Source organism: Cynoglossus semilaevis, chromosome 2 (assembly GCF_000523025.1).
Source record: "Cynoglossus semilaevis isolate Cse_v1.0 chromosome 2, Cse_v1.0, whole genome shotgun sequence".
In the NCBI taxonomy this organism is placed as follows: Eukaryota; Metazoa; Chordata; class Actinopteri; order Pleuronectiformes; family Cynoglossidae; genus Cynoglossus; species Cynoglossus semilaevis.
In genome coordinates, this window is record NC_024308.1 from 16777042 (window position 1) to 16790179 (window position 13138).

At 39.0% G+C, this 13138-nt stretch overlaps 1 protein-coding gene across 2 annotated transcripts in view; it reads right to left on the reverse strand.

The window, feature by feature from the left end:
* Positions 1-340: 340 nt before the first annotated feature.
* The window catches only part of impact (impact RWD domain protein), a 15226-nt gene continuing 2428 nt past the window's right edge, over positions 341-13138 (reverse strand). The window contains exons 6-11 of one of the 2 annotated variants that reach the window (XM_008307150.2): positions 10613-10744; positions 10447-10541; positions 9401-9474; positions 8773-8863; positions 2442-2576; positions 341-781 (exon numbers count right to left, since the gene is read on the reverse strand). In XM_008307150.2, coding sequence (XP_008305372.1) covers positions 725-781; positions 2442-2576; positions 8773-8863; positions 9401-9474; positions 10447-10541; positions 10613-10744 — 584 coding nt within the window. In that variant the 3' untranslated portion in view covers positions 341-724. Of the gene's footprint in view, positions 2577-8772; positions 8864-9400; positions 9475-10446; positions 10542-10612; positions 10745-13138 lie in introns of both variants that reach the window. The other variant, XM_008307148.3, reaches the window with a different exon arrangement.

A 13138-nucleotide genomic window follows, 5' to 3' on the forward strand; every position in this document is an offset into this window, starting at 1 on the left:
TTGATTCTCTCCACATATTGGCCACATGACAAAAGACAACGGTTTAGACACCAAAGTATCTTTTACAAAAGTCAGGTTGTGGCAGGATAAAGTAAAAGGCCAAATGCACAGATGAGTCACAGGTATTTTTAGAAATCCTCTTCTGATGCCAAAAGCCAAACCTGGAGCAGTTTGTATGCAGATTGTGCCTATCCAGGAATTGATTGACACCACAAAGAAGAAGTGAGGCGAAGCCCCACAGGAGCAAACGTGTGGTAAACATTTTCAGGGAACTGTTAACAACACACATATATTTTTCTAGTAGGAGATATGAAAAATAAAAACACACACAGGCATTAGGTGTGTTTAAGCAAAGTATTTATTGTGTCTGTCATGTCTGACCTGTAATCTTAGAAATGCAAAAATAATGGTGTGTGACGTTTATTGAGATTCAAAGTGAGCCACAGGGAAAGATTGCATCAGTGTGGAGACGGGGTTGAGGTAGACTTCAGAATGATTGGAGAAGATCTTCATATGCTAGAGTGGCATAATAATCGTAACAAGACAAATAAATGTCAAGAAACGCTGCATCAATGTCACAGTGTGAGCACAGACCCTGCTGCTGGTTATTTCACTGAGAACAACATTTGACTGTTAGTATAAGTATAAATTAAATTAAAACTGAAAAGGTAATAAGCAATAAGTAATGTTGTTGAATCAAGTCAAATTATTATTATTATTTTAATCACTTGGTTTTCTTGCTTTTGGGTTTTTTGCTCTTTGCTCCTTTGGCGGCCTCATCCTTTGGGAAAAAAGAGAAATATATTAGAGAAGGGAAAAAGCTCAATAGCATTAACATTTACACTCTATTTGAAGAAAAACATTGTCTTTAGACACAGGCTGCCGTACACTTTCTGCCTGATCTCCTGCTGTGTCTCCTTGCTTTTCTAAACAAGGAAATTCAATTTCGAAAAGTGTTGAGTGGCATGCACCACACAGTTTTAATGTCTTCATAGAACAGCAATGAACACCGCGTTCATAAGCAAAATTTAAAAAAACAAAACAAAAAAAACAATCTCCTACTTCTTATCACTGACAACCCAGGCTGCCAGCTCAAACTATGATAATTCTCTGATTCCATCACCATTCTACAGTGTAGAAATAAAAAATTCATTGTCATACAGCCAAGTTGTTAATTATATAGTCTGGAAGTTGAAACTTTCCCCTCTGGCTGTAGCCAACATGAACACATTTTGTTACTGCATCAATTAGGCATCACATTTTGATCGAGCTTCTCTGACAGGGTACTGTGTTAGGATGTTAAAAATCTGTTTTCTACCACAAACATTCAGTGATGGTTTTTCTGAAAAAAAAGAAAGAAAAAAAAAAGCATTTAGCAATTAACATCAGGCAATAAATATTATACCGGCTATAAAGTCAATATAAAACAATCGTTGCCTGTCTGTAAAATGTTTTTTATCCACTTTAGATGTCATTAATATTGACCTTTAAAACAAATATTAGCATTTGCGACCAGATGTTTCTGTTTCTGGGTCACTCAGACCTCCTTAAATGTTGTCTATTAAATATCAGGTCCTTAAGTTTGAGTCCATTATATGTAATATGGCAGTCAATGATTATCTAAAAGTAGAACGTTTAAAGCCAATGCACCTGGAACATGCATTGACCTGCAGTGTCCAAAATTATTTAATAGGTTTTTATAATTTTAGACCTGATAGCACTATGAATATTTTTAAAAAAACAACACAAAACTTAAAACACTTCTCAGGAAATAGAATGACGCCTTCCTCTAACGATGGGACAAATATGATGTGTGGACTCCTGCAGTGACTTGATCAGGGTTTGAAATCGGACACTTTTAGGGGAAGTTTTGCAGTACCTTTAATCTACCGGTGACAGCGGCTCAAAGGACGATCGTGTTATCAGTGAAATAACTTTGTCTCTCACACAGACAACTTCAAAGCCGACTGGACGTAACTTCAAGCTGCTGAGAGCAGGAGGAAGTGTTTGATCTCCTGAACATGTGGACACTTCAAATGAAGCCCTATTACCAACACAACTGCACAGTCAGAGTAGGACGCTAAGTACTGGGCCAAAAGATACAGTATTTTTGAAATATTATATATATAAATATATGCAAAATATTTAAAAGCAGGCCTGTTAAAAAATATAAATATAAAATATATAAAAAAAATATTTTTGTTAAATAGTCTACAATTTTAACACATTTGAACTCCAAATACCCAGAGTAACAGTCTTTACAATTAATCTAACAATAATTATGATGAATCCACAGGATGCCTGCCATTAAACAGAGAACTATAATAATTTGTCAGTCTACTTTTAACATTATGCTAAGGGAGGAGGAGGGCTATAAAAGGTCCAGGTTCATACACTTTTGTAACTTGCAAACTGCACTGATGTCTATGGGAGCATCTCACCAAAGAGGCAGCGTATCCCTCCTCCAGCAGGATATTCCTCGCACAGTTGTTGATGTGTTTAAATCGGTCTGGACCCAACAAAATGCCTCCATACCACCGAGACACGACCACCATGACATTACGCACGTCCAGAATCTGTGGTAGGAGAGAAACGCGGTACATGAGAAATGAGTGTGAATTTGAAAAAAAGGACCGTTGGAGACAAAAACAATGAATTGTCACACAACACCCTTCCCTGGTGGCAGAATATTTCACACCAGATGCGATGTGACGGATGAATCTGCATTGCGTGCATCTGACTTGGATGCAAAAAAAAAAAAACAAAGTCAAAACCTAATCCCTAAACCATAAAAATTGGAACAAAAATAGTTGTTAAGCTCACCTAATAAATATATTTATCCTATTAAGACGGATTAAGTTGTTATTTTTGTCTTCTGCCTTTTTGCTTACATATTTGTCGGTGAGGAGCCTGGGAAGGTCTTTGTGATCACCATATTAATAATGGATCAGATGACATGCATGTGAAAGTAATTGCTACCCTCAACACGGCAGTGAGAGTGTTTATTTTTTCCTGAGTACGCCTTCTGTTTGGGAAGGAGGCTGTTTTTTAACGATATTTCTAGATGCAGCAGCTCCAGCTGGTACCCTGTGATGAAGCCAGTGTGGAACACCTGCTTCAGACCAACAATGTATAGAAGACACAGTGAGCATTGATGGGTAGAGGGACATTCAGCAGCTGCAGAGTCAGGAGGTGTTTAAGATATATTAATATTTAATGAAAGATCTCTGTTGATGGCTTAAAAAAAGAGATGTCTTTTTTTTCCGACCTTTTGTATTTAAAAAAAAAACTAAAATTCTGTTAGGAGAGAATTCTGTTCGTTTTTAAATGACATAGCACTGTTGTTAAAGGACAGCAGGAAAACAACGATAACATTTGATCAAACCTAGATTAAGTTCTTGTGCTTGTTGTTCGCAAACACGGCCCTTTCTGCACCAGATAACAGGTCTGAACCGAAGCCTCTACCAAAAATAAACGTGTACAATTACACACATACAGGTCTCAAAATAATTTGATTCTTATTTTAGAGAACTACATATGTGAAAACAGAAATATCTCCATAACTACCAGAGTTCTCCCATAGAATAACATTAGAACTTCCATCACAACATACAGGAGAGGTATGATCTGCCATTTAAAGAACGGCTCATCTTTGCCGTTCTTTAATGCTGACGATTCTAATCAAAACCTTGGTACATTCATCATCTGATACATTCATGAGCACAAAGTAAAAATCTGAATGAGGGAAATGAGTGAAAGCCTTGTAGACTGAATAATATTAGGAAAGAATAGAAAGAAGAGAACTCTTTATGTAATTCACTCAGTAAGCTGAGAGTGTCCCAAGTAGTGGATTAATCAGAGTGTTAACCAGACAGAGGATCTGATCATCACTCAGTCGTAGGTGGTCAGTCAAATATAGAATCTGACCCAGATGTCTTGTTATCTGCTCCTAAATTCATGTGAATGGAGAAGGAGCATTTGTGAAACCGATGAAGTGGTGCAGATCATTGTTTCCCAAAGACTGGGTCGTGACCCTCAGGTGGGTCGCAAAGAGATTTTTTATTGGGTCGTCTCGCATCATGTTTCCCAGGAGTTTACGAATAATGTCTATTGACTTGGGACGCAAAGGTTTGTGTCTTTTACAATGTGGAAGTTATTGATGGTAGTGATAATGTGGTAGGATCCTTGCTTGTCATGGAGTAGGTTTCTGGTTCAATTCTACCAAGGAGTTCTGTTAATAGTGACTCTCAGATATGTGGTTTTGTCTTTCTTCAATTGCTGCGAGTTGTATCAGCATTGTGTTCAACTGGTTTCAAACTGAGTAAATTGAAACAAGATCATTATATTTGATATACAGTATATACTTTTGTGAAATATTTGTGTGGTGGTGTGCCATGGTATTTTACTATATATATATGTAAATTATCTGCCGTGGCTCTAAAGAGGTTGGGAAACACCGCCTTATTCGATAGCTGACAGGTAAAACTGACCATAGATGAAGTATAAGAACATAGTATTTATACAAACTATAAATAATGAAAGGTATAAACTAAATACATTAATTGAAATATATGTCTGAAGAACTTGCTTTGTCAATTTGAATTGATGTGTGTGTACTCTTGCAGTCCCTGATAGAGAGATCTGGTCCAGGAGAGAACAGTGAGTTACTCAAAAGACTTCAGTTACTCAAGATTCATATGAATTCAGTGAAGCATCAGTTTCTGACACAGTCACCAACAAAAATCCACTGCTCTATTTCACACTGATTTATTCCTCAAAAAAGGGTCAGGCTGGTATGAATGAGTATGAACTTTAACTCGAGTCATAAATCTCATCTGGACCCGCTCTGACATGACTCAGCACCCTGTGGTAATGAGTGCCGCGCCGGTACCACGAGTACCAGCAGCACTAAATACAGGGAAATTTATGTTGTCACAAAGCTCTCGGTGGCCTTTCAGTGACGGGAGGAAACAAAAAGTGTCTGGACAATTGCACATCGCGGTGTGATGTGGGTGCATTTGCATGAGCGTGTGAATCACTGGACCATCTGACGGGCTGTAACAAGTGTGTCTTTGATATGTGGAATGAAAAGATTAAAAAATCTGTGAAAATATTAATGTGGGCAAAGTCTCCCTGGAGAGGCGTAGAGTGGCATCTATTATGTAAACAGCAGCGCTGTAAGCTGTTTGACTAATACAATCCTTTTCCTGTAACCAAATAAGAATCTTCAAAGGTTGGTGAATTCTGACTGATAGTTTCTGCTCTTTGTCGGCCGATGCAGGTCTGTGTGAATTTGTTTGAAGGTAGATTGAGGTTCTTCATCAATAATGCACACTATCCTTTGTGGTAATCTCTTGAATTCTTGCTCTAATGTCCACATCCAGAGAGGTTATCTTCAGTGACAATGACATTAGCATAGAACATTAGGAACTCTGGAGATGGACTTGACTTAAACTTGAGATTGTTCTTTAAAAAAATCAAACAAAAAAAATCTTTATGCTTCTTTCATTTCATGCTCAGCGTGAAACGTGCCACAAAGAGCCAACTAATGAGTCGAAATACAATTCACAGGAGCACCACTGGCTTAAAAAGCACTTGTGTCTGACAATTTAGAAAATTGTTTTGCCCTGTGGATAAACATGAGTAACAAAACAATTGTAAGAACAACACTTTTTTTTGGAGATATGCTAAATATTATGACAGAACTACAAAATTCCTTATGACTACGACGTCCTGTTACATTACATCACTGTACAAAGTTCACAGGAAGTATATGCTGCTGAGTTTATCAGTTGGTTATTCGTGTTTTTCTCCATTTGCACTTAATTCGCAAACGAACACTGTGACTCTAGGTGGGAATAATTACCAGTGGCGAATAGAGCCACTAGGTGTCAGTAATGCAACACAAAGGTGCCATTTAGAATCCCAGAAGAAAAAGACAAGCGTAATATTAAGGATTATAAACTGCAGTTAGCGATGTAGCATTCTACAGAGCAGTGGGAGTAAAATGTCAACAAAACTAGCAAGTGTTAGTTTATCCTAGTGTAATAGCTTATTTCAGTGGTCAGTCGTTAAACTTGAGTATATTGTATTACATCATTAGTGGATTACAGGATTAAATGTTTGCATTACCGTATTTTCCAGACTGTAAGTCGCACTTTTTTTCATCCTTTGGCTGGGTTTGTGACTTATACTCAGGTGCGACTCATATATAAAAATATATAATTTCACATGATTGTTATTTTCACACTGAATGCAACAAAAGGGCACTCTAGGTTTGTGTACCAAAATCTGCCCCTCCTGTAAATCGCACTTTTTTTTCATCCTTTAGCTGATGCGACTTATAGTCCAGAAAATACTGTATATTGTACTGCTACAGTTGATGTTAAAATTGGATTGTGAGTCCTAACATGTACACCATTGCTACAGAACAGAAACCTGTGTGTGTGTGTGTGTGTGTGTGTGTACGCGCAGCAGGCTGCTATCTGTATCTTCCTCCATTAAAACCACCCAGACTCACTGAGCTACTGTGTCCTCTCGTTTCAGTTCTTTTCACATTTCTGGACTTGTAGCAGTGCCTCTCACAGCTGCAGGTTACATAAGTGGTGTGGAGTAAGACTCACCACAGGCTCCGACTGGAGGCAGGAGAGAACCATGTCTGTGCTGTGCACTGTTGGCACGCTGTGCTTCAAATTGCTTTCAAGATCAAGTGAAAAAAAAAATTAGACTCTCATTGTTTTCTCATTGTTGATTTATCTTGGAATGAAATTGCACAACTATCAGAGTTGTTGCTTCATATTGTGATTGAAGGTCCATTAGGAAGTAATGTGCTTGTGAAATTAAGGAAATTATGATAATCAGCTGCTTATAGTGATGAAAGTAGTCCTCAGACATGGTATCAGGGCTTCCACTGCAATCAGTGAGTCAATCAAAGGATAATTAGAAACTGTTGGCCTTGTTCATTTTTCATACCGCAGCTGCTTTTCCAAGTTCATCATCAGCAGAGACACCAGTGTGTGTGTGGCCCTCCTCCGATAGAAGACTTTATGTTTATGCTGCGTTCAAGGCCAACTGGACAGGCTTTTATTATACAACCCAACTTCAGTGAATGCACTTGACATTCAAAAAGAACAAAAACGTGTTGAACCCTCACTTCTGGCCAATCAGTTTTCTCTGTTCAGTCAACACAAAAATGGTTTTAAGGCACTTTCACCTGAACTTTGAACCTTTCTGTGGATGTCACACGTCTATATTTATTTTACAGACCAGATGTGACACAGTTGTAAGTTCATTTAAAAGCTTTTTAATTAGATTTTTGTTTTTTTCTTATCTTCCTTCAAATTTCCTCAGCTCCCCCCAGGGTCCCCTGGCGGCCCCCGCCGCTGGTCTGGCCTAGAGTTCAGTGCAGCACACATGAATATGAGAGTGGTGTTAATTTGGACAAGGTCAACAGGACATTACTGTCTGAGGCTGTTGAGGACAATTGTCTAGCTCAGTGATCCACACTACCAGGATCTACAGCAACCAGATTGGAATGTAATTGAATTAATAAGTGTGGACAAATTGTATCAGGCTACAAAAAGGCTGCAACTGTTGGAAGGCAACATTGCAAGTGTGTAGCAGAGCAGCCTGGCAATCCGGCAGGCAAATGGAAACAATGAGAAGAGAGCAAAGGAAATCAAGCTGCAGCCAAATTACTATGCATTCATGTGGAGTCGAAACACAGGATACAGGCTCAAGTACACACACACACACACACACACATACACATACACACAGTCAGCTCCTTTATTTCTCTTCTCTCTTTGGCTGAGAATCCATGCTGCTGCTGAAGGATTCTTTCCTACTGCCTTTAAGGACTGATCAATTTTATAACTCTGTAGTTATTGCAGCTTATCGTCAGACTCATTCCATTCATCTGGTAGCCTCTCATTCTTAAGCACTGTATAGACAACCTGACCAAAATGTTTACTGCCCACCTCCACAGTTTGGTTTAAACCAGCTGTGTCCTCTTCCAAGCTGCCCTCCCTTCTTACTAATTCCCGGCACTTCTCGGATCACTATCAGTCCTCCACCTTTCCTTTCTGTTCAATTTACCCATTCTTCAGTTTCTCTTACGTACTTGCGATCGCTAAAACACTCAATTACCAGCACTCTAACGTAACCTGCGGTTCACTTTGCCAGCTCTGGATTCCATTTTGCCAAGCGACACAAATGACTTTCTCTTTCTCCTTCATTGTCCAAACGCTGACATAACTCACTGCAATCATTCTGCCTTTGTCTAAAGTCTGTCTACCTACATCATCTCTTAGTTCATATTCTTTTTCTTTTTGCTATCTCCTTCCTGTAATTAATACCATCACCATCAACTTCCATTGTCTTTTTTCTGCCTCTGAAGTCACACCACATCAGGTTCCACAAATACATTTCCTGTGCTTTCCCAGACTCCTGATGACTCCTCACCATCTGAACAAGCTTGCTCCAAATCTTCTACTCTTTTTTTTCAGTGCTCTGTCCTTACCTGCATCCTCTCCTTTGGTTTCACTGTTATGTATTCTACATGTGTGCACCTCCCTTCACTCTGCTGCTGTGTCATTCTGTGTTTCCCCAATCAAATGGGTAACTTCTCTGCTAATCCACATGCACCTTCTCTCAGGCTTTTGTTTCCTGTAAACCCAAACGTCCACATTCAAGACATGTATGTGTTGATGCAGTGAAGCCAATGTAGTCTGTAATAAACTATTAGCTTCTGGCATGCCGACTTGTCATAACCTGCAGTAAATGCAGCAGCCTCCCTCCTGCAGCCGTCTCTCCATCATCCTCACAGTCCTGCATGAAGCTGTGCTTGTCCTCGCAGTAAATCCTGCAACAGATGCCGCACACAACAGGTTGGCATTCGGTGTTGTAGCGCAAAAACATCCTAGTCAGATAATGACACTGTGACCCTGGCAGCCCCCTCATCACAAAAGTTTTCAAGTGGCAGATTAAATGTCACTTTCTCCTCTCGGTGAGTAATGACCACCCGGGCAGTGCGTCGGCGTCTTGACATGGACCTCATTAGACCACATTAGAAAATTCACACACAAGAAAGGAAAGCATTTACATAAACACAAACACAAGCCAGAAACGCTTGTATTTCTACACAATGCACAATGATTTCAGGAAACCTTTTATTTTCTCTGGTGCTTTTGTGACCTTTAGTTGCAGTAACGTGGCCTTTAAAGAAGGGAGAAGTGAGGCTCTGAATATCACTTATTAAACTTCCTCCTCCGCTAATGAGGCAAAAGTCAAACACTTCCCTGAAGCTTTCTTAAATGACTTCCTTTATAAAGTCACCAGCAAATAGTACTTATATAAGCGCTAAGGAGTATTTGAACCTTGAAAGTAATACTTCACTCACCTGTATGCATAAATATTATGCGTGGCACTTGCAATCTTTTTGTTTTCATACAGCTTTTCCAGCACCAATTTCACCTACAACACAACACAATGCAGACATATAAAGAATAGGACGTGTTCATCACTTTGACTTGGATGTTTTTGCACAAGAAAAAAAAGGCACTGACAGAAGGCATTTTCTGCTGTGCCATCAAATCTATGATAGCCTTAGTGAAAAGTGAAAATGCTTTGTTACCAAAAGCAAAGTTTTATGCAGATGTTTGTTGTTTTTGTTGTACACTTTCCTTTGAGCAAAAACATTTACTTAAATTGAAGAAAAAACTGCAGTGACTTTTTTTTTAAGGATCCAAGTGACACAAATCTAGAACCTCATCTTCAGGACTGTTTTTCACAGATAATTTATGTTCCTGTTTGTGCTTACTCAGCAGAAAATGTCACCATCTGCCTGGTTGTACAACCCGAACCCTTTTTAGTAATGACTTGCACTCATTTTTCCCATTCACTTGCTGTGAAATTGTCATGCATACAAATACTACATATCCATTAACCTTTCTTTGAGCGTTTGTTAAATTCCCAAACCGTGCAGAGGTTTCTTTTCATGTTACATTTCTGCAGCTTACTGCTTTCTTCAAACATTTTTGGAGTTTGTTACTTTGGAGGCAGCATCTGGCAGGAAACACTTGAAGTTACATTGACAAGATGTTACAGACATAGACCCTGAGCAGATGTTTCATCTCTTACTCTAATGATAACAAGTGTAAATATTTAGTCCGAGCCTCCCTTCACTGCTTCTATTTAGTGTAAAAGCGTTTGAGATTAGCTGGTTATGACGCTGCACTGCTGGTGGGAGTATGAAATACTCCTGCAATACTCTATATATTTTCTCACTTTGGAGGATAATTCACATTTCTTTCGTACAAACTGCTTGTTTTCTCTTCAAAAAGAAAAAAAAAGTTAATACTGAAGATCAGGATGTTAATAAAGATGAAAACCATACATTTCCCACCGAGATAGAGCATTTCAGATAGCAATGACATGTGACTCTACCTGTCGGGGTGTCACCACAGGGGCTAAATGAGGCTGGAAGGTGCTGCGTCGGTCTGTGATGGTGCTGCCATGCTTTATGGGCGGCAGCTCTTCATCTACAAGAGGAATTGTGATATGTAATAACTGAACTGCACTGATCTGATTCAAAGAAACACTGAAAATGTACCATTTGAATAATCCACGAAGAGTTGTGTGTTTTCCTTAGTTAGTTTCAGCGCGCTGAAGTCAGGCAGGTCGTCGTCGTTGTCACCAGTTTCCTCGCTTTCTGCCGTCAAGTTCACTTTTTCTTGTTGAATCACTAAGAGAGATGGGGTTCAAATGTTCAGCTTGTTATACGTACACAGTGAAACTCAAACCTGTAGAGTCTGCTGCCGCGAAAGCCTGTCAGAAAATTGACATACTACACACAAGCTGCATGTGTAGGACGTCAACAAAAACAATCATCATCTGTTTACTACGTTGATACTGATGGATGATATAACATCGTCACTGACATCTGGCTAAGAAACTGCAAAGTTGCTGATGTTAACTTTACCAAATGTGGTATTAGATCAATTAATAGATAAAGTTATGTGACTTCTGCTGTTGCTGATCATTTTGATGGTTTTTTTTTTGTTTTTGCTGCCTCTGTTTTTTATGAATTCAAAAAGTACTGCATATCCCACATCTGAATAAAAACAAGCTCTGTAAAGGATAGCTCTACATGACTCAATAAAATTTGAAATTCCACCCACAGCCCCAACTCCCTCACACCCTCAAATAGTTGCTTGAGGAGGAGCATCCAACATAAACTGAATCACTACACAGCCATGACTGGATCAGAGCAGTTTTTTACCCTTTGCGTGGAAGTGATCAAAACTAAGTCTTCTACCGTCAGTATACAACAATTTCACATCACTATTTTTGTATTTAAAAAAAGTCTAAAAGTGAGTCAAAGAAACTCATTGTAGCAATGTAGAGCAGAATCATAACCTTTAAATGGTAGATTTACAGTGCCATACTCATCTTGTACTGGTGTTTTGGAAAAACAAATCCTCTTGACAGGTCACTCTACAGAGGAACATCATATATTGTTCATTTGGCCTTAGTCACCATATAATAAAATGAGTTTTTTTCTTACATTTTAGGATTCATTTTTTGCTATTTTATCTTAAGCTTCACTGTGAAAACAAGATGTCAATAATCAGGTCAGGGACAGATGAGGACAATAAATGCTAGTTGAGAAATTGCCTGTACAACACATGCAGATTTAGATGTAGATTTTCCTCCTCCTGTTAATGTTGATGATTTGCAGTTTGACAGACCTAATGCTCGGTGCTGCCACCCACCTGTGCTTTTACCTGTTACATCAGACACCTCTGTTTGACACAGCCATTTTCAGATAAAGGATACAGCACAAAAGTGACGTTACATAATTTCTATTCACATAGATGACTTAAAGTTTTCAGTTTCACCTTGAAGCCTATCAGCTTCATTATAACACCGATTATCACCTGGAGCAGTGGTGTAGTCATTCAACTGACGTATTTAAACAGTTTTTGAATAACAAAGACTTAGGGGGCAATCGCTTTTGGGCACAGGTCAACAGCCATAGTGTGAGTGCACAGAGACTAGAGATAGGTCATTGTCTGACTAGTCTCTTCTCTTTTGTTTTTTCTCACAAGCCCCTACACCCCTCCACCCCTCCCAGAGGATGTTTCGCTCTGTTTCATCACTGAATGATAAAAATATAGTTAAAATGTTAAAGAACTTGACAGTAGATAATCTCAAATAAATCCATTGGGAAGTTAATCAGGAAGTGTAAGGAGGATGTGAAGTAGGAATAGAAAGGCAGTTGGTCCAGATGACATACATTTGGAGGATCTGGAGATTTCAAAGAGAATTGTAGTCAAATTGAAAACCTTTTCATGTATGAGGATGTCAAGAGTGGCAGAGAAGTATGTGAAGGTGGTGTTGAACAATATTTGTAGCTTGAAAAAATAATCAATTGCAGAAACATGTGTTAGTCTGTTATGGAGTAGTTACATCTTTGCCTGCGGACTGGTCAGTCAGTACCACCTGTTACCCGTGAACTATTATTTTAAAATATTGGCAGATTATCTTTAAATAAAGAAAGTAAATGGGTATGACTGCTGATTTTCTTTGAATTAAGTAAATTAGTAAAAATTAAGTAAATTTTTTCAGTGTCTCACTGCGGCCTGGTACCAAATGACCTAAGGACTGGTACTGGTCCGTGGACCGGGGTTTGAGAACCCTTGATCCCTAAGGACTGGTACTGGTCCGTGGACCAGTACCAGTCTTCCGTCGTACCGTCTTCTATTTTCAACCGGCCCTTCAAGGGGAACTGTACTGCTGATGTGGCCCCCGGTGAAAATGAGTTTCACACCCCTGCTCTACACCATCTTCACTGGCAGAATACATTTTAATTATTAATTCTGCTTGAGGTTTATACACTTTTGAAAACACCTTGTGCCACACATCATTTTACTGTAGTCTTGCAGGAGTTCATTGGTTAACACACTCTATATGAAGTAATTCCCCATGCTATATCCTGAAGAGTTCAAGTGCAAAAAGAAATTTTGTTTCTAGCCTCTACCGGTGTCTGACTCTGGGTCTTCTTTTTGTGCCCTCACAGTTTGCTCGCTTTTCATTTCCTTCCCTGTGAACTGTGCAACTTCAGCTTTATTGTTTC